At 39.5% G+C, this 20,660-nt stretch overlaps 1 protein-coding gene across 1 annotated transcript in view; it reads right to left on the bottom strand.

The window, feature by feature from the left end:
* Window positions 1-4,551: 4,551 nt before the first annotated feature.
* GLCE (glucuronic acid epimerase) overlaps window positions 4,552-20,660 on the bottom strand; it is a 111,138-nt gene continuing 95,029 nt past the window's right edge. The window contains exons 2-4 of the mRNA XM_001927959.8: window positions 19,713-20,308; window positions 14,405-14,650; window positions 4,552-8,803 (exon numbers count right to left, since the gene is read on the bottom strand). Coding sequence (XP_001927994.1) covers window positions 7,779-8,803; window positions 14,405-14,650; window positions 19,713-20,295 — 1,854 coding nt within the window. The 5' untranslated portion in view covers window positions 20,296-20,308 and the 3' untranslated portion in view covers window positions 4,552-7,778. The remainder of the gene's footprint in view (window positions 8,804-14,404; window positions 14,651-19,712; window positions 20,309-20,660) is intronic.

Raw genomic sequence — 20,660 nt, 5'->3', positions numbered from 1 at the left:
CCACCCCTTTCATGCCGAGCCTAGGCTCCAGGAGACAAGGCCCTGAGATCCATGCCAGGCAGTGCTGGCCCGGGAGGGGGGTGCTCCACTGTACACCCCAGTATGGGATGTGACAGTAGCATGAAGAGGCCTAAATTGCAAGACCAGAGACCGGGGCCTCGGTTCAACTCTGCCACCAGTATGCCGACTCCAGAAGTCACAGCCCTGAGCCTGTGCTCCTCCATTAAAGGGGATGCCCTCTCCATTACCCTTAGGATAAACTCATGAAAGGATGCCGAAATGTTTCATATAGGAGGGTTCTTTAGAGTTTCATTAATTCAAACACTAATTTTGAATTTGCAATAGTTTAAACTTTTGTTTTCATAGCCAAGAATAAAAACCCACGTGCCTTCTGAATCTGCTAATTCAAAGATTAGAGAGGGCAGGGACCCATTCTTACTCACCACTGCCTGCCTCCCCAGCTGCCAGCAGGGTGCCTGGTAACTGCCTGCTGCGAATCCTTCCAGATGTTTCCTGTGTGTTTACATACGTGTGTGTGTGCATTTGCACACATGCTCTGCTAACATCTCTGTAACATATAGAGCTTTTCAAAGTCCATCAGAAAGACAGTAATCAGCAGGAGGGTGTTGGAGAGGCCGTGGAAGGGCTGCCAGGAGGGGTCATCCAAAATGTAAGCAGACAGTCCAGGGATGCAGAAGAAATGGGGTCCATTTCAAGGAGACTTGCTCGCTGAATAAAACCTGTGTGTTTCTGGATCTTCTGATCATTTAGTGGAGCAAGTACCAATTTCAGCAGACCTGATCAAGTCCCCAGATGAAAACGGCTGTTGTCCCATCTGTGGCCCAGTGATGGAGCTGAGATCCGCATCCCTAGTGGAGCACACAGTACAGGCCCCCTGGGGTGGAGTCAGGAGAGAGTGGATCATGGCTATTGCTTGGGGGTGCCGGTTTGGGACATGGAATGTGGGGGTGGACACTCCTGGCTTCCAGACTTTGAATTACTGAATGACCTCTGGCAAGTCGTTTTCTTCTCCAAGTTTGTTTTTTCATCTGTGAAGTACACATAACACTCCCTCCCAAGATTGCCTAAAGGATTAGAAAGAGTGCACATGGATCCTTTTGCCCAAGCCCCGACTATGGGCACGTGGCCACTCAAGTTATCAGTATTCCCACACCTGCTTTTGGCCTTTGACTTGGGGAGGGGGCGGCTACCCAAAGCATAGAAGAAGAGCTCTCCTGGCTGCGGCTCAGAGCAGGTGCAGCATCTTCTCATCTTTGCTGTCCTGGTAGGTGGCATGTGATTAGCAGGAAGTGTTCAGTGAGGATTTAGTGAAAAGAACCGCATGACCTTGAGCGAGCTGCTTGAACAGTGTTTCATTTTCTCATCTACTACCCAGGTCAGGCTGAGTTATTCTAAATGAGTTTGCTTATTCCTAAAACAGAGATGATCAAGAAACACCAACCCAGAAACCATAGTTTGCTATACCCTGATACCAAGAGCTCTGAATATTTACTCAAACTCACAAGAAGTTGCCTGGGTAATGCCTCCTGCTGGGAATTTCCAGATGGAGACAGTACCTCTCTTTGTTGTCTGCAGGAGTTGAGAAGATGCACTCTTCTCCTGATTACCCAGCCACACCATTGCTGGGATGTGGGAATTAGTTTCAGGCCTCTCACTCTATATTTAAGTGAATTGCAGAGATTTAATTTCACTGGTATTAAAAAGGAAAGACAGAATAATAGACATTAAATGAAGATCGCGCAATTTGCCAACACCCTCCCACCCCCACCACGCCTCAGGGATTTACTTCCTTCTCTAGTTTCCAAAGAGATTAACACTCTCCAGTAGATTTTCTAAACCGAAATGGAGCAGCCATTCTCAGCTCAATTTCCCTAGGGGTTGATGCGAACATAGCAAAATCCCAGGAAGGCACTGGCTCTTCCAGGTGCTCAGTTTAGACGCAATGCGCAGGGGCTTGCCTAATAATCCCCTATCTAAAGCCCGTGTTTACCGTCAGTTCATGGGCTGCTCTGTTTCTGAGCCTTCCCAGGACATTTTCCTTCCTCTTTTGCTGTTCTCTTGGCTGCCACTCCTCCATGGTTTGCTTTGCAGTCCTGTCATTTCACAAAATCCTTCTACTCCTGGAAAAGGATTAGCAAAATTACAGAGTGTTGCCGCAATTTAACATTCAGGAAATGCAGCATCCACACACAAGTTACCAATCATGCTTACCAGATGGTAACTCTATCTTTTCACCAGAAAGTGAGCAGCAAACATTGAAATTCATCAACATAACATTTAAATTCACATCCATTTTCAATTTGACATCTTGAATGCGTTGGTATAATAAAAACCAGTATTTTATCCCTATATTGTTAGCTCTTTGTAACAGCTACAACAATGCAGACTGGAGATTTTTAAGTCATGCAACAAAACCTCACCACAACCTACAATTTTGATATACTCGTATCTAAATGCATTTTTTTCAATACTTCGGGGTTCTATAGTCAGAATAGGCTAATGGAAATGGCACATGGCAGGAAGAATAAAAATCTAGCAGATGACAATGATGTCCCTCTATTTTAGCACCTCTGCCTAAATTTAGTGGTTACTTTTTTGTTAGTTTAGTAAAAAAAAACTTTGAGATCAACTAGCTCTCTTACTGGACTGTATCATGAGGTAGCTGAAGCCCATGGCATGGAGTAAGTTCCTGATGTGACAATGGCAGAGCCAGGGAGACCTGTCTCCTGAGTCTCTCCCGGGTCTAGCCCACCTAATGCTCCCCAAAGATCTCTGACTTTCGGCTTTAGCTGGTTGTCAACTAATTAAATGGCAACCCTGGCTAGTTTAGTTTCTGAGCACTTAAAAGAGGAGTGGTTGCCAATAGGCTGAGTTGTTGAGGTCCTAACCACCAGGACCTCACATTGTGACTGCATGTGGAGAGAGGACCTTTAAAAGAGGCAATTAAGGTAAAATAAGGTTTATGAATTAATGGACCCCCAATTCAGTATGACTGGTTCCCACAGACAACGCACTGAGGGACAACCATGTGAAGACACAGGAAGAAGGCAGCCATCTACATGCCAATGAAAGTGGCCTCAGAAGAAACCAACCCTGGTGACACCTTTGGACTTTTAGCCTCCAGAACTGTGAGAAAATAAGTTCGCGGTATTTAAGCCATGCAGTCTACGGCATTTTTTTTTTTTTTTTTTTTTTTAATGGCAGCCCTAGCAAATACAGTGGTCCAGACTGAAGGAAAATGTAGAACTCAAAATATTTTTCTTTATAATAGAGGCACTGTGTTATTAAGTAGGGCTCATTGATCCTAAGGATACAGCGGTATCTCATGGAACTGGAGTGGAATGCAGCGGGTCTCAGAAATGCATTGTATCCAGGGGTTGAAGCACTGTCAAGATTCTGTTTTCATTGTGTATTTGCTTCAATTTTTTTTTAAAAATCCAATTTCTAATTTCTGGGGAAGAGACTGACTGGCCCAGCTTGAGTGAGGGATTCACTCCTGATCTACCAGTCATGAACAGAGGAGGTAGAGTCACATGCCACACAGCTGTCATCAGAGCTTTGTAGAGAGGAAGGACACACCCTCGGGGAAGAAGGGCCCACCAGACTATGGGATCAGTGCTCTGGAGCCTGTAGGGTCTGTCCCCTCTCAAAGGCAATAGGGAGGCAAATATATGATGCTCAGTGTGCTAAAGCTACCCTTCAGAAGGGCATCCAGTATTAACAGTTCAACTACAAATAGCAAAACCAAACCTAGAGCAGCCCAAGGCTTCATTCAGACTAAGAACTGCTTAAAATCTCATGGCTGTTTCCCAAGAGAGGATGACAGGAAGGAAGAGATGTCAGCGATGTTGATGAGCAGCCTGTCAAAGTGTGTGAACCCATCAAACAGAAAAAGTTGATTGGTTAGCAACTGGAATTCCATTATATAAATGGTGTGGAATGTTTATAATCCAAAAAGTTATGTGGAATGAAACATAACATGAAGCCAGTCTGGTCTCTGGTTTTACATGTATTTGGGAACCTAAGTCATTACTCTCTGAGAGGAAGAGGGAAAAAGATGAAATAATGCTTACTGTTCTGGAGATGAGATTAAGTATGGAAAATACAGGAAGAACAATCTTTCAAATAAATCTGAATCAGACAAAAATGGTTCTGTATTAGCATGGGACAGGGTGTCCTCATAGCTGTCACAGCACCCTGCTTTTTTCATGTTACCCGTCTTCTTCCATCTGGTACCCAGGCCTGAAGACCCTGCTTATGCTCTATCTCCTCTATGACATCCTTCCTGATTGGCCAATCTGGCATTTTATTTTTCTGGAACTGTTTTGTGGACACTGTGTTCCCTCTATAGACTAAACTTCCTTGGGTTTAAAACCCATGCGATATTCCCCACTTTGTCTTAAAGGGCATGAGACACCTTCAATGAACCCTTGTTGCCGTCAACAGCTTAACAGAAAATAATAGTCAGCAATCTATTTGCTGGGCTCAAGTAGTCTTAGAATAAGCAGAGAAGAGAAACATTCAGGCATATTTCTTTTAAGATAAAAACTTTATTTTACAACTTTATAAAGCAGCTTTACATTAAGCACAAACAATCCATTGACTTTGTATAGAAACAAAATACCTTTCCATCTGCAAAAAATCAAGTTTTGCTGTATATAAAACTAACATGTGCACATTGTGCTTAAACTGCAAAGTCTGTACAGCTTTACAAAGGACTACCCTTCAGAAGGGCATCCAGTAAACACTTTATTGCATATTTAACACATGGTATATAACCCACATGTACGATGGAGAAGTAAGATAAAACAATCACAAGGAGGATGAAAATAGCAGCTTTCAGTGAAAGTTTGCACACCGACAAAGAAAAAGGACTGCCACATCTGGAGAGTTGTGCTTGTGTGTCATTTCTGTATTTGCTCACGTATACTGGATGGTTTTTGGATGAAGCCTTTATGTACAATAACTCTGAAAGGGTCAAACCTGACCTTCATCTGGAAATTTTGGCTGGTTTTATAACTGAAGTGGCAACAGATTTAACTTAACATCAAAGATAACTCAAGATAAATGTAAACAACTAATACCCATAATCCTGGAACAAAGAAAAATTTAAAGAAATAAAACAAAACTTCAAAATACCTTCCCCATTATCTCTAAGCTCAGAATAAGTAAACATTTTGCATGACTTAAAACCCTAGAAAACTCCATAGGTATTTAGGAACAAAAATGTGATATATGGTCTTGGGCAGTGTTTCTCCATGTATGTCCCCCAGATCACTTGCATCAGAATTACCTGAATGCTTGTTTAAAAATGTGGAATTATTATGCTTCATAGGCAGATTTACTAAATATCTGGAATACATATTTCAGTAAGCTCCAAGTGATTCTGAGGCATTTTAAAATGTAAGAACCACTGGTTTGTTCTGATGGTGCAGCTATAGGTTCAGCTCAACCTCTTTGAAAATTCTGGGACCACAGGAAACACTGAGTTGCTGTTGCAAATTGGAAGGCAGTGTGAAACCAACAGTAATAAATAGCAATGCCGTTTCTAGATCAAAATGTCTTTCCTTTTTCAGTGGAAAAAGACAGCCACATTGTTAAGGCACTGATATTTGTCATAGAAGCAGTACCATACTGTTTTTACTGACTCCCTCAATCTGAAGTACCAGTATGCAAACAAAAGGCGAAGTCTGGACTGCTCTAAATAATAACAAATACGATCAAGTAAAAAGGGTTTCCAGATTGCAGAAAGCTTATTTTTGAGTGCTGAAATAAAAAAGGAGGAGCCCAGATATTCTTGTTGAGACATCTAATGTATAAGAACTCCAAAGGTTAACAGCTAGGAGGAAACTTAATAACCCACAACATTTTGTGTGTGTGTGTGTGGGGGGCAAAATCAACTTGTGGTCACATAAACTGGGAGTTTAAACTTACTTTCCCATAGACAGTTGAACATTATCCTCAGTTGTAGATCTTTTGCTCCTACTTGCTCTTGCCACGAACACATATATTTTGCACATATATATGTATGTACTTCCTGGTTTCTGAGTGGTGTTGGGAGATGTAGTATGCCGGCAGGTACCCACCTGGCTGCTGATGTGCACTTCATGCAGGTCACATACACTGCACGACATGTCAGACCTAGTCCCCCAAAAGTGTGGGGTATCACATTTCCAATCTAAGTTATCATATTTAGTTTACTGTCATACACTAAAACAAAGTATCATACGCTAAAACAAAACCAGCCTCCTTCAGTTCTGCCGTACTGCCTGAAGTCCCACAGCAGACAATGCCCAGGGTTTGAGGGCTATGATACCTGTTTCTGTGAGCTATGATGGGATATAAAACCGAAATAAAGGTCTGATTACTCACGTATAGCAAATGTAGTAGCATCACTTCTTTCCCATAGCTGAAATAATTTAAAGTTAAAATTGCAAAAGAGGAGTTCCTGTTGTGGCGCAGTTTAAACGAATCCAACTAGGAACCATGAGGTCGAGGGTTCGATCCCTGGCCTTGCTCAGTGGGTTAAGGATCCGACGTTGGTGTGAGCTGTGGTGTAGGCTGCAGATGTGGCTTGGATCTGGCATTGCTATGGCTGTGGTGTAGGTCGGCAGCTGTAGCTCTGATTAGACCCCTAGCCTGGGAACCTCCATATGCTGCAGGTATGGCCCTAAAAAGACCAAAAAAAAAAAAAAAAAAAAAAAAAAAATTGCAAAAGAAAAACACTGATGCACAAAATAAATAGTTTGGAAAGTTGCCAACCAAGAATGATTTAAGTAGGAAAGAAACCTGTTATTATAACTCTTACATCTGACCTACTATTACTTTTTAAAGGGAAAAAAAAATCCTAAAAGGACAGTAGTAGGGGACTTATCAAAAATTACTTGCTCCTCCCCCAATTTAGGTTTATAATAAAATTTCCCAAATGTCCCCCAAAACAGACAAAACTCTCAGTGTAATCTGAAATGAAATACAAAGTTCTAGACAGCAACAAAAAGAAACTACCAAAATGGGTTGGAGGAGGGACAGACTGATTATCAAACCTTTACTGATTGTAGATCAAGTTTCATAAAACAGATAACGTTTTTGTAATTTCTTGTGCAGTCAACAAGTTTCATTTTAGTTGTGCTTACATTATATAACTGTGAAGCCTGAACACTGGTTGTGTTTTTAATTTACATATCTCAAGAAAATCACAAATCCAAAATATTCTCCATATATAACAAATGCAACAAATGCTCATTCACCCCCCAAGAAATTAATGTATAGAAAAGAAACATCATTTTTAAAGTTGCACACAGTCCACTATTCAGGCTACAAGTACATATTTACTGTATTACAGCACATTATTTTTTTAAAGTCTGCTTTCAACATAAACATAAATAATCACATTTTAAAAGAGCCCCATACTAAGTTTTCAGGCAAGTGCTGGACAGGTAAGGGCTACTTACCGTTGCCTTTCTCAAACCGAGAGGATTGGACTATCTGTGAACTGTATAGGGTGAAAAGCAAGGCCAAGTAAAACATCTTCATTCAGCCCACTGACTTTTCTGCTCTAAATGCCACCTACATTTCTAAACACCGCAACCCATGGAATGCAATTATCTCAGAAGACTGGTTTTAAGGATCATTTATCACTTCAATGCAATCCACAAAAACCTAGTATATAACCTTTTAAAATGTGCCTATGCTCTGCTGACATAGAGCCCATAGTTTTTGTGTATAGCAGAGGCTGAAAGAAGATTTGGTTCTGAGCTCTAGTTGTGCTTTGCCCTGCTGCCTTTAAGGTAGCTTTTCCACCGCTTGACAAATTCTTTGAAGACTGGGGACTCATCAATGGTGCTGAGTAGCTGCAGTTGATTGATGTGGGTGGTGTGGTAGTCCCAGCGAGCCAAGTTGGGGGCAATGCCAAGCATGAAGTGTCGGAGGTCATAGATAGTTCCTGAGCCAGTGTCGTACAAGGGGAGCATGGCTTTAAGGGATTCCATACCACGCTCATACAAGTACCTCGCTTCTTTCCCAAGTTTTTCTCCTGCAGTTTCTTTTAAGTCATACAGCCCAATTAAAGAATACATAAAGCCATTTAAAACAAAAGAGCTAGGTGTGGTTGGATATTCTTCATACCAATCATGTTTATTCATAAACACAGCCTTAACTCCATGCTGCTCTGACAGAAACTTGTAAGGGGCTGTTGCCCTTAAAGCTGAGTTGAGGAATGTATGGTCTTTAGTTAGGAGATAGGCTCTGACTAAGGTAGAAATGGCTTGCCCCTGGGCCATGGCAGAGTACCACCCGGGCTCTAAAGACTTGAACCCTTCCCCTAACTTACGGGTCACCATAATTGGCCAGCCACCTTTCTCATCCTGGTTCCTCACCAGCCAATCACTGGCAGCGAAGAATGCGGCCATGTGGGCTGTGGTAGAGATGGTAATGTTGTCAAGGAATCCTTTCCCTTTCGCAATCAGCCTAACCACCTTCTTCGGCATTATTTTGGTTGGCTTGACAGCTTTTGTGTTGGAAAGACCCACTCCTTTTCTGAGGTCAGTGACCAGGTCCCTGGTAATCGTGCTCCAAGAAGTTCTGGGCCCGATGCCATAGTATATGTCTCTTTCTTTAAAAGCAATTAGCTGGGTATTTGAGACATAATGTACAGTGAAGAGCTGATTCTTTTCTGTGGTCTCCAGAACCACAGATACACTTCCATTTGTCAAGAACTTGAGGTCAAATGAAATAATAAAATCTTTTGTGTTCCCCAGTTGCAAGGATACACCATCACTGGTTTCTGTAGAGGGAAAATATACCAAAAAAGACTCATTAGAATAAAAGCTCTTTGTATTTAAAAGGTAACTGCAATTCATCCTTGACAACCACTGACCATACAAAATTAACACTTCAATATTTTTTTTCAGATTATTGCTTTTTAATTTTTATTTTTTACTAAATTAACCATAAACAGATGACAGAATTCTTGCTTCCATGATGGCTTCTGAGCATCAGGCCAAAGCTCTTAGCTTTTGGCCTATCTAGTTTACATTAGAGGGGTTAATGGCCTTAGCAGATAGCTAAGGTACTGTGATCAAGCTACCTTTTCTAGATCAGATACTGGATGATCAATAATCGATGTCTGTTCTAGAATACCCATTCTGAGGGAAAAAAAAAAAAAAACCCTAAAAGCTGTCTCAGCAAATAATATTGCAAGAAAGAGGCTAGAAGCATGGTTATTAATAAAAATTTTAAAATTCATGTATATTTAGTAAGCATTTATTATGTTCTAAGTGCTTTATACATATTAGCTCACTTAATCATTATAAAAATTACAAGAGTATTGCTATTATTACTCTTACTTTATGGATGAGGAACAGAGACAGAAGTTAAGTAACTGCCTAAGGTACAAAGAGCTGAACCCATGCTGTCTAGTCTGGCTACACAATACATACTCTTAAGCACCCCAACTGATGTTGGAAATGATAATAGGTCTGTTTTCACAATTCATAGGAATTGTGAATAAAATTTCTGGGAATTAAGCAATGGGCTCATGTCGTCAACAAAAAGTGAGGAATACCGAGGGAAGTGGTGGGAAAAGCACAGGCTTTGGAGTTAAAACAACTGTGTTCGAATTCTCAGTCTACATTTACTAGCTTTGAGATGTTTAATAAGATACACTTCTCTGAGCCTCAGTTCCTTCACATGTTCAGTGAGATACTATTACTTTGCAAGGTAATTGTGAGCATTTTTTTCTTAGAAAGGGTAGTGGCTTTGAACACAGTAAAAAATGATGATGATGATGATATTCTGAAGCCAGTGGTTTTGGAGGCTGAGGGGGAGGGGGAAGTAGAAGGAGAAGAAGGAGGAGGAGGAGAACAACAACAACAATAACAAAAATATATGTAGTACAAATTTTATAACATTAAATGTGACTATCCTGCAATTCATCCTTGACAACCACTGACCATACAGGACTAAAATCTTCAAAACCTATTCACAGATTATCTCATTTGATCCTTACAAGGATCCCTACAGCCTCTGAGGCTGGCTGAGCAGGAATTGCTGCTTCCACTTTAGAGATGAAGATATGGAGGCTTTGCAAGGTTAAAAGATTTGTCCAAAGCCAAATGCTAACTAGTGGTAGAGGAGGGATCTGAAACCAGGATTCCTGGGTCTAAGTTTGAAGATTTTGAGATAGAAATGATATCGGAGATAGGATCCTCCTGAGAATAACCAGCGAAAGAATTAAACAAAGCTACAGAATCAGACTTACTTTGAGGAGTCCTTGAGAAAATCTTGACTGCGCCTTACAGGAGCAAATGTAAACTGATGACAATGTATACACTGTGATTAGTTTGGAAGGTATTATCACCATGCTGAGTTGATGATTTAACTCTTCCAACACTGGACTCAACCACTGTGGGTATATTTGATCCAAGGCTCTTAATTACTTTATTTGATGAAATAGAAAATTAAGGAAGAATGACAATATCCTGGTAGACTTGTGTATCAAATGATGCTTTGAGTAAATTATTTTCCTTTTTTTTTAAGGGCCACACCTGCAGCATATGGAAATTCCCAGGATAGGGGTCAAATCAGAGCTGCAGCTGCCAGTCTATGCTGCAGCCACAGCAACACCAGATCTGAGGTGCATCTGCAACCTGTGCCACAGCTCATGGCAATGCCGAGTCCTCAACCCACTGAACGAGATTGGGGATCAAACACATGTCCTCATGGACTAGTTGGGTTTGGGTTTGTTACCACTGAGCCACAGTAGTAATTTGGAGGACCTGCCTTTGTTGTGACAGTCAGCACTACATTTTTTTTTTTTTGCCTTTTAGGGCCATATCTGCAGCATATGGAAGTTCCCAGGCTAGAGGTCGAATCGGAGCTACAACTGTCAGCCTACACAACAGCCACAGCAACTTGGGATGCAAGCTGTATCTGTGACCTACACCATAGCTCACCATGCCAGATCCCTGACCCAACGAGTGAGGCCAGGGATTGAACCCGTGTCCTTGTGGATACCAGTCAGGATCGTTTCTGCTGTGCCACAACAGGAATTCTAGCACTACTCATTTTAATGTTGACTTCATATGTCTTTGAACTGGAAGTGACTATTTGAACTAGTCACCTTTATGTTTCAATATAACAGATTACATAGTTCAAAGAACTCAATAATAAATGATGTTATGGGATACATCCTTTCACAAACGTACTATTAATGCTCCTCAAACCTTAACACCACCAGAGGGGGTTATTGAGCCACAAAGGATAAGTGACAACCCTCAATTTAAATCCATCAACAATTCCAGTCTTCACAACAATCTTATGAGACAGGTCTTTTAATTCCTACTTTACAAATATACAGAGAGGTTAAACAGCCTGTCTACATCACTCAGAAGGACCTGAATGGTAGCAAATGGAATGTGACTATGGTCGTGGCAACCACTTTGGAAATACACCTGGCATGGTTTTGAGGTCCAGTGAAGGGTCCTAAGCTACTGGAGACCTGTGCTTTAAATCTACTAATAGGAAGTTTTGAGTCTCCTGTTGTTTGAAATACATGACTCTTCTCTCTGAGCAGTTGTTCCTAGGAGTCACTACAAGGGTCTATTTTTGGTATATGTGGTATGTGTACATGTACTTTAGGTAGCAAAGGATGATAAACATTTAAGAATGGTCTTTAAATCAATGCTTTCACATACAACACAAACTGTTATCATTCATTTAATTGATAGGTTTACTAGGTGGAGTGAAAAAAGGCCTTACTCATAGCCTCAAGGAAAAGGAAGACAAGGGAGGGCTAGGCAGAAGAAGAGAAGCTCGTAAGTCTGAGAGGGAATGGCTACATAGAGAAGAGAAAGTGAGGTCATGGAAATGAAGCAAAGAGGATGTTTGGGAAAGGGAAAGCTAACAATAGAGTGGGATATGTTTAAAGTTTCAATTCATTCAATTTTAAATTAGGTGAGAGAAAAAACATTATTCAAGAAATGAAACAATAAAAGATACGCTGCAGATCTATGTTATGGTTCTTCCCTCTAGATGATTTTATTCCCTTTCAGGGAAAAAAAAATTCAAGGCCAAATAGAAAAGGGCTAACAGCATTTAGCCACTGGTCCTAAGAGCCTCATCTCACTGAAGCCTACGCTTTTCTTTTTCTTTTTCTTTTTTTTTTTAACTTTCTCTCTCTTTTTTTGGGGGGGGGAGGGGTTTGTTTGTTTGTTTGAGGCCTATGCTTTTATGGACAACTTCCAATTTCTGCTCATCAATGATTCTCTGAATTTATCTCCCAGGAAGCCTATCCTCTAAAAAACTCTCTTTTCCCATACCTATGTTTTGTTTGTTTGTTTTGTCTTTTTTTGTCTTTTTAGGGCCACACCCACAGCATATGGAGATTCCCAGGCTAGGGGTCGAATTTGAGCTATAGCTGCTGGCTTATACCACAGACACAGCAACGCTGGATCTGAGCTGCATCTGCGACCTACACCACAGCTCACGGCAACGTCGGATTTTAACCCACAGAGCGAGGGCCAGGGATTGAATGTGCATCCTCATGGATGTTAGTGGGTTGTGTACCGCTGAGCCATGATAGGAACTCCATCTTTTGCCAGAGCCACAGCAACGCGGGATCTGAGCTGCGTCTGCAACCTACACCACAGCTCATGGCAACGCTGGATCCTTAACCCACTGACAAGGCCAGGGATGGAACCCGAAACCTCATGGTTCCTCGTTGGATTCATTAACCACTGAGCCACAATGGGAACTCCCCCATACCTAAGTTTCAATAAAAGTCTCACCTCTTTGGTTTCCTTTTGGCTCTGAGCAACAACTCCAATTCACTCTCTCTCACGTTCTTGTATCAGATGCACCTCCAGGCACAACCAAGGTATCAAAACAAACATCCTATTCCCATCTAACACCCTCCCACCAACAAAGAGTTCCAACCATAAGTAGCTAGTGTTCCACTGGCAGAGTGACTGTCACAGGCAGAGTTCTCTCCTTCACATGCTTAAGACCATCACAGAAAGTAGTTTTATCTCCCGTCACCGGCTGAAGAATGAAAGGCTAAAGTGAAGGTGACTTAGTATAAGGAGACCTATCATTTGTATTAACCAGGACAACCACAAGTACAAAATGAAATCTACTGCTTTAAATAGAAGAGAGTTCAAGAGATGGTTCTAGAAAACCTCCCAGAACTTAAGGAGATCAAGATAAGGGCTGCTTTTTCCATCCTAATCCAGATTAATTACCAATTAGTGTAAAGCTCCTTGGTGCACCCCAAATCAAACATCCTTTTTAATCTGATCATTTCCTGCCACAAATCACAAACTAAATATTAAACATCTCCATGTACTTTCTCACCCAACCAAGCCCATTGTTTTACAATAAGCAAAGATGCTCCATGTACTGGAATATCACAGAATGCCATCAGAGAAAATAAGTTTTAGTCACAGAATAAAAACTAAAGGTCACCCATTATTTGCACTGCATTAAACACTCATAAATCCCTTACTTAAGGCCATCTAGAATAAGTAGATTTGTGTTGTGGCTTTCAAGGTCTGTGAATTACATAGTCATCAATAAAGGACAAGGAGAGAATACAGAAAAGGTCTTATAACCTTTTCTCTCCTTTTATTTACCAAATGGCAAGGTTGGTGGGAAGGAGGATGAGTTCTGTTTCTGACAATATTTCCCCACAGAAAATTAAGCCAGAAGTGCTAACTAAAATTATTTCATTGTCTTTTTAAGTAATGAACTCATTAATTCCCATGGCTATTGATTAGTGGAGAAAAATACATTACATCCCAATTAATGAGACTGTCTTAGTAAAAGCGGAAATGCTGCATAAAGTTAATTTGACTTCATAAAAGATTTTATTAAACAAATGTTTTTATATTAAGTTTGAAACATTCTAGTACATTAACAAAATTCAATATAGGAAGTAGGCCTGGTTGGTAATGCTCTATTATCTTGAAAAAATAAAAAGCTACTGGTAAAAAATAAGCAAAGGAAAGGATGGTTCTCTCTATAAGGAAAAATTTCTACCTTAATGTAAAGTAGTTTAAAAATTAAAGAATGTGCTGAAATATTAAAATAAACTTAGGAACTTCATTCCTATGGGATATAGATCCCTGGAAGGAGACAGACATCATGCAGTAACCTGATGCTTAATATTCAATTTGTGGCTTGGCTCTTTACACAGTAAATATTCCTTACATAGCCTTGAATTGTTTTTAGCTGATCCTTTTTTATAGATTTCACTTGGGTGACATCATTTTTTTTTTTATATATGTAAGATCAAGGGTCTAATGTATTTTTTTAAAAACCATAAAAAAATTTTAAAGGAGTATCATAGGTCAACATAAAATTAGAAAACACATAATATATCACTTACCTGGAGCAATGAATTGTTTAACATTGGTGAACCTAGACTTATCAGTCACACTAGCCATAAAGCAGCCCTTTGGCACAGTCCAGTCACTGAGCTTGTTACTTTTGTCCCTGTCTTCTGCTGTTTCATATACTTCTATGTGAGGGGGTTTCTCAGTTAGATTCTTACTGTAATGACTTAATCCATACTGTGCAATCTGGATTGGGTAGAAATAGCCTTGAGGTCCCCATTGTGTAGACAAAGGTACACCTATATAAGATAGAGAAAGAAAATAAATAACCATGCTCAGACATTCACAATCCTATCCTGAGTACCACTCTTCATTGTTTTATTTCTGGAGGATGTTCTAAGAGTTGTCAGCAACTTTTAAGCTTCTTTATTATACTATTTCCTTTCGTTTTGTTTTGTTTTTGGAGGGGGCACATCCATGGCATATGGAAGTTCCCAGGCTAGGAGTCAAATCCGAGCTGTAGCTGCCGGCCTATACCACAGCCACAGCCACAGCCATGGGGGATCCGAGCTGCATCTTCGACCTATACCACAGCTCACGGCAATGCCAGATCCCACTGAGTGAGACCAGGGATCAAACCTGCATCCACATGGATACTAGTCAGGTTTGTTTCCACTGAGCCACAGTGGGAAATCCCTATACTGTTTTCATAATGACTAAAAATGAGTATCAAATTAACCAGAAATGAAAAACAAGATTAAGTATTCATTTGCTCTCATTCATTATTTGTTGATGGATAGCAATGCAATGTTGTAGATTCATTTAAAGACTAATTTTTTGTGTGTGTTACTATTGCTCATAGCTACAGATGCCATATTTCATAATCCTGTTTCATACACTCAAGTTTTATACAATCTAAATACATGTAGTTAACATTACTAGTTTTGGGAGTTCCCGTCGTGGCTCAGTGGTTAACGAATCTGACTAGGAACCATGAGGTTGCGGGTTTGATCCCTGGCCTTGCTCAGTGGGTTAAGGATCCAGCGTTGCCGTGAGCTGTGGTGTAGGTTGCAGACGCAGCTCAGATCCCGCGTTGCTGTGGCTCTGGCTTAGGCTGGCAGCTACAGCTCCGATTCAACCCCTAGCCTGGGGACCCCCATATGCCGCAGGAAGTGGCCCAAGAAATGGCAAAAAGACAAAAAAACAAAACAAAAAAACATTACTAGTTTTATTTTATAATATCAGACCTGAAATTTTCTTAAATATCTGTACTTAACAGTCAAGGTAATTACATACTCATCTCTCCTTCCAATGTCAAGATGTGTGGTCTGGTAACTATCAACTGATGGTTAAAGTATTTGCTTAAAAATCCAGCTATGACTAGGCAACTTTAAGTGTAAATGCAGCTTGTAATTCCTTTTCATATCCTTCATGTCAAAATGCAATTCTTGAGAACAAGGAGGGTGGGTTTTTTTTTTGCTTGTTTATTTTAGGGCTGCACTTGCGGCATATGGAAGTTTCCAGGCTAGGAGTTGAAATGGAGCTGCAGCTGCAGGCCTACACCACAGCCACAGCAACCCCAGATCGGAGCAACATCTTTATGGATACTAGTCCGGTTTGTAACTGCTAAGCCACGATGGGAACTCCAGGAGTGGTTTTCTTTTTTTAAATGAATTAAAGTTGTATATTTAAACATAGATTCTTGAAATAATTCATTAATGGATTACCTCTTGCAAAGTTCTAAGCAAAACTTTAAATGTTTGGTATTAGTGTTTTAGTGATTTCCAACATGGGAAACAGAATAATATCACACTGCTCAGAACACTGTGTTGCTGCATCATGGTGTACGTGCTGAGAGACTAACTCCTATTTGAGGTTTTGAAATAAATTAACAAGCAACAGATGGGCACAGCAGAAACTGGGAATCTAAAAACCATATGTATTTTGATGTAGTTTCAAAATAGTTTAAGGAATTAGGGACCATATAGGCTAAGAAACCTAGAGATAAGCTGTTTAACTTTTTTTAATTTCTCCAAGGGCTAGATTTTTTTTTTTTTCAAAATTCAAACAGAATTATTTTCACTTAATAAAAGGATATTTTATGCAATATTTAGATGGGTAATAACTATAATAATGTGCAACTGGCATAGGAAGTTATAGACTGATCAAAGGAATAGAATAGAAACATATTCTGGTATTTAGAAACATAATCTAGTTTCCAAGTATTTCATTTATGATAAAGATTGCATCAGGACTCAGTAAGGAAAAGAGAAGATTATTCAATAAACATTAAGGGGAAAAAAATCTAAAACTACACCTATACTATTTGCCAAAACACAAATTTAGCTGGACTAAAAACTTAAATGTTAAAAAAAAAAAAGGTAAAAAACCAAACCCATAAAACTATTACAGGAAATAGAGACAAACAGCTGATCATATTGTGATAAGTAATCTTGTAAGCATAAAAAGAGAAATTTTTTGGAGTTCTGGTTGTGGATCAGTGTTAACAAACTGGACTAGAATCCATGAGGACACGGGTTTGATCCCTGGCCTCGGTGGGTTAAAGATCCAGCGTTGCTGTGAGCTGTGGTGAAGGTCACAGACGGAGCTCAGATCTGTTGTTGCTGTGGCTGTGGCTACGGCCAGCAGCTACAGCTCCGATATGACCCTTAGCTTGGGAACTTCCATATGCTATGGGCGCAGCCCTAAAAAGACCAAAAAAAAAAAAAAAAAAAAAGAGAGAGAGAGAGAGAGAGAGGGAGAGAGAATTTTTTTCTTTTTTCTTTTTGTCTTTTGTCTTGTTCTTGTTGTTGTTGTTGCCATTTCTTGGGCCACTCCCGCGGCATATGGAGGTTCCCAGGCTAGGGGTCCAATCGGAGCTGTAGCCACCAGCCTACGCCAGAGCCACAGCAACGCGGGATCCGAGCCGCGTCTGCAACCTACACCACAGCTCACGGCAACGCTGGATCCTTAACCCACTGAGCAAGGGCAGGGATCAAACCCGCAACCTCATGGTTCCTAGTCGGATTCGTTAACCACTGCGCCACGACGGGAACTCCGAGAATTTTTTTCTTTAACTTAAGTTTGGTAAATAGAACTAAGAGCTTCTAAAACTAACAAATTACTAGTAAAATGAAAAGACAGCCAAAGTAAAGAAAATATCTTTAACAAATACAACAGGTGCTACTACCTTTGCTACATATGCAAAATGTCCTTCATATATTTAAAAAAAAACACAACACTAATCACATTTGGGGAGAAAAAACATTAAGGCCATTTTATAATGGTTAAGAGCACATAAAAGAGATCTGACCTCACTAATTGCTACAGGAAGCAGATTATGAGATCCCTTTGTAAACAAGAGATTAAAAACCAATGTTCCACAATGTCAGGAGCTGGGTGACAGGAGCACTGGAAGCATGAATAGGGTCAAGTTTCTTGGAAAGTAGTTTGTTAAAATAGATTGATTGGTGTTATCTGACATGGCACTTTATTTCCTAGGGAACTACTCTGAGAATACAATTAAAATAGCAAACAATTAACTATGAATATCTATACCATTATGCATAATAGCAAAAAACTGGAAATGACCTAAATATCCCACTAAAAAGAAAGGTTCCATATATTACACGTCCTTATTATGAATACTAGTGATTAAAATGTTCAATATTTAATAACAAGGGGAAATAAAATATGTTGAATAAAAAAGAATACAAAATTAACTATAGCATGATTCCAATTTGCTTACAAAATGTTTATCTACAATAACAACAAAAAGATTACAAAATCACATCAAAATATTAACAATGGCTATGGGTGATTTTATTTTTTTCTTTAGCATCTAAGCACCTATTAACTTTATACATTTTTTAAAATTTCTGGAAAAAAAAGGTTTGGCAATGAATATCTTTGAAGTCTCTAACAAACTATTACCCTATTGAATATTATACATAAATATCATTACAACTATGTTAAAACATATGCCTAGATATAAAGACCTTCTGAGAATATAGAAAAGTGGTAGTAATTACTCTGAAGAGGTAAGAATATAGGTGAATTTGGCCCCTCCTCTCTTTTAATCATTTGGTAAAGATATTACAAAAAATAAAATATTAAGATATTAAGAAGGATAAAGAAGATGTGGTACACATATATACTGGAATATGACTTAGCCATAAAAAAAATGAAATAATGCCATTTGCAGCAACATGGATGGAACTAGAAAATATCATACCAAGTGAAGTAATTCAGGCAGAGAAAGACAAATATCATATGAAATCACTAATATGTGGAATCTAATAAAAAATGATACATGGGAACTTGTTAACAAAACAGAATCAGACTCAAAGATTTCGAAACCAAACTTATGGTTACCAAAGGGAAAACACCGGGGTTGGGGGATAAAATGGGAGGCTGGTATTGACATATACACACCATATATATATATGGAATGGATGAATAACAAGGACCTACTGTAGAGCACAGGGAAATCTCAATACTCTATAGTTACCTATATGGGAAAAAAATCTGAAAAGGAATTTGATATATGTATAACTGATTCATGTTGCTGTAAACCTGAAACTAACATATTGTAAATCTATTATACTTCAATAAAATTTAATAAGAAATGCAAACAAAAATACTAAGATATTAAAATCACCTATTAATAAAAAAATTAAAAAAGTGAAATAAAATTAAACCTAAAGCAAGCAATCTTAAGACAGACCAAGTTCTTTCCTCTGATCGAATGATGTACATTTAAAATCAAATTCAATTTGGCCTTCTGATCAAATCTTAGGTTTGAAATACAAATTCCAAAATGTACTTAATTCTACCTATTAAGGACTCCTACTGCTCCAGGTTTTAAAGACAATGAAAGACAATATGTAACAGACTACAAGAGTTCAATAACTCAGAGAAAATGGTATTATCTTGTTCTAAGAACTTTAAACCTCCATCCAGAGATGATAGCTGGCTAATCTGGTACCAGGACTGCATGGGTACACTGATGGGCCCACTGGATGGGGGCTCTTCCTTTCCCATCTCCTCTCCTCTCATAGGACAGTAACTTTATATTTTAATGCTGTGCCTTGGCCTTACTGATGGTAATTTTAGATTCTGAGGCAGGTTAATGGAATAATCCTACTTAATCAGGTATGATTTACTGCAGCCCTTGAATCACACCATCTAGAAAGCTGCCCGAGGTTCAGGTTTAACCTGTTCCTCCCTGCTAAGTCAGAGTGATGAAAGGTCTCATGATAGTAAGCTATGTATATACTTGCTGTATAATTAATACTTACAATCTGTTATTCCTTAACATACTCAGGAAAGAAAAATGCAGTGGAACAGACAGATACATACCTTCAACCCCACTTATGCATTTGACTCTGTCTCGGACTTCCACATTGTAGCCTTCAAAGGACATAAACACACCATCAGGGTGATAAGGGGCTCTCTGTGTATAGACTTTGGAATAGCTATGAGAGAATTCAAACCTATCATAGCCATCGTACTGAACCACCTTTCCATAAACATCAAAGTATTTCTCTACCCAGGAGAATGGAAGAAAGACTTCATTCCCCTCTCGTCTCCCTTTAATTGTATGTTCATCATTTATGAGACAGTCAATTTCTTCATATTTGAGCCCTAACACTTTGCTTCCTCCATTGCTGTTGAAGCCACCAACAACAGGGGGTGCTTTCTGCTGTTCTTGAGGAAATGTTTCCTCAGACTGTTTGGCCATGTGGTTGACATGATTGTTGCTCTCAGATGCTGCTGCTCTTTTTTCTAATGCATCCACTCTGAAGCCACTACTCAAGTGCCGTGGAAACTGGATCGCTTTGTCGCTGGAACACTTATTCCATAAAAGTACTGTGACCAAAGTGAAGAGTGCACAGATGATAATCAAAGTCTTATAGTTGACCCGAGCTGCCAAGCAACGCATATTCAGACCATACCTATGGAAGCAAGAAGAAAAATTCATGCCAAGGTGTACTACTGACATTTCATAGGATAAGGGTTTCTTTACTTTTTTATACTGAACCACCATAATTTTATTAACTGCATGTGATCTGATCAGATTTAAAATTACTAATTCAAAAGTTTCAGCAGAGACAAAGAGAAGGCAAGAGGTGCTTCCCTCTCTTAAAATGCTCAGTTAGCATGACCCTTTAAAGCAAAGATTCCAAAATTCCTTTGTTAGTGGGTCTCTTGGTATCTTAGTAATTTTTTCACAAAGCCTCTAGGTCAAAAGAAATATCTAATAGTTCCATTTATGAAGTAGTTGGGCTGAAATAACTTAATACATAT

Source organism: Sus scrofa, chromosome 1 (genome assembly GCF_054392235.1).
Source record: "Sus scrofa isolate SSC_HxYL_T2T_F1_AM1 chromosome 1, Sscrofa_HxYL_maternal_Yorkshire_Landrace_v2.0, whole genome shotgun sequence".
Classification (NCBI taxonomy): Eukaryota; Metazoa; Chordata; class Mammalia; order Artiodactyla; family Suidae; genus Sus; species Sus scrofa.
The sequence above is the reverse complement of the archived record's forward strand: the minus strand, read 5'-3'. Positions and strand labels throughout refer to the sequence as shown.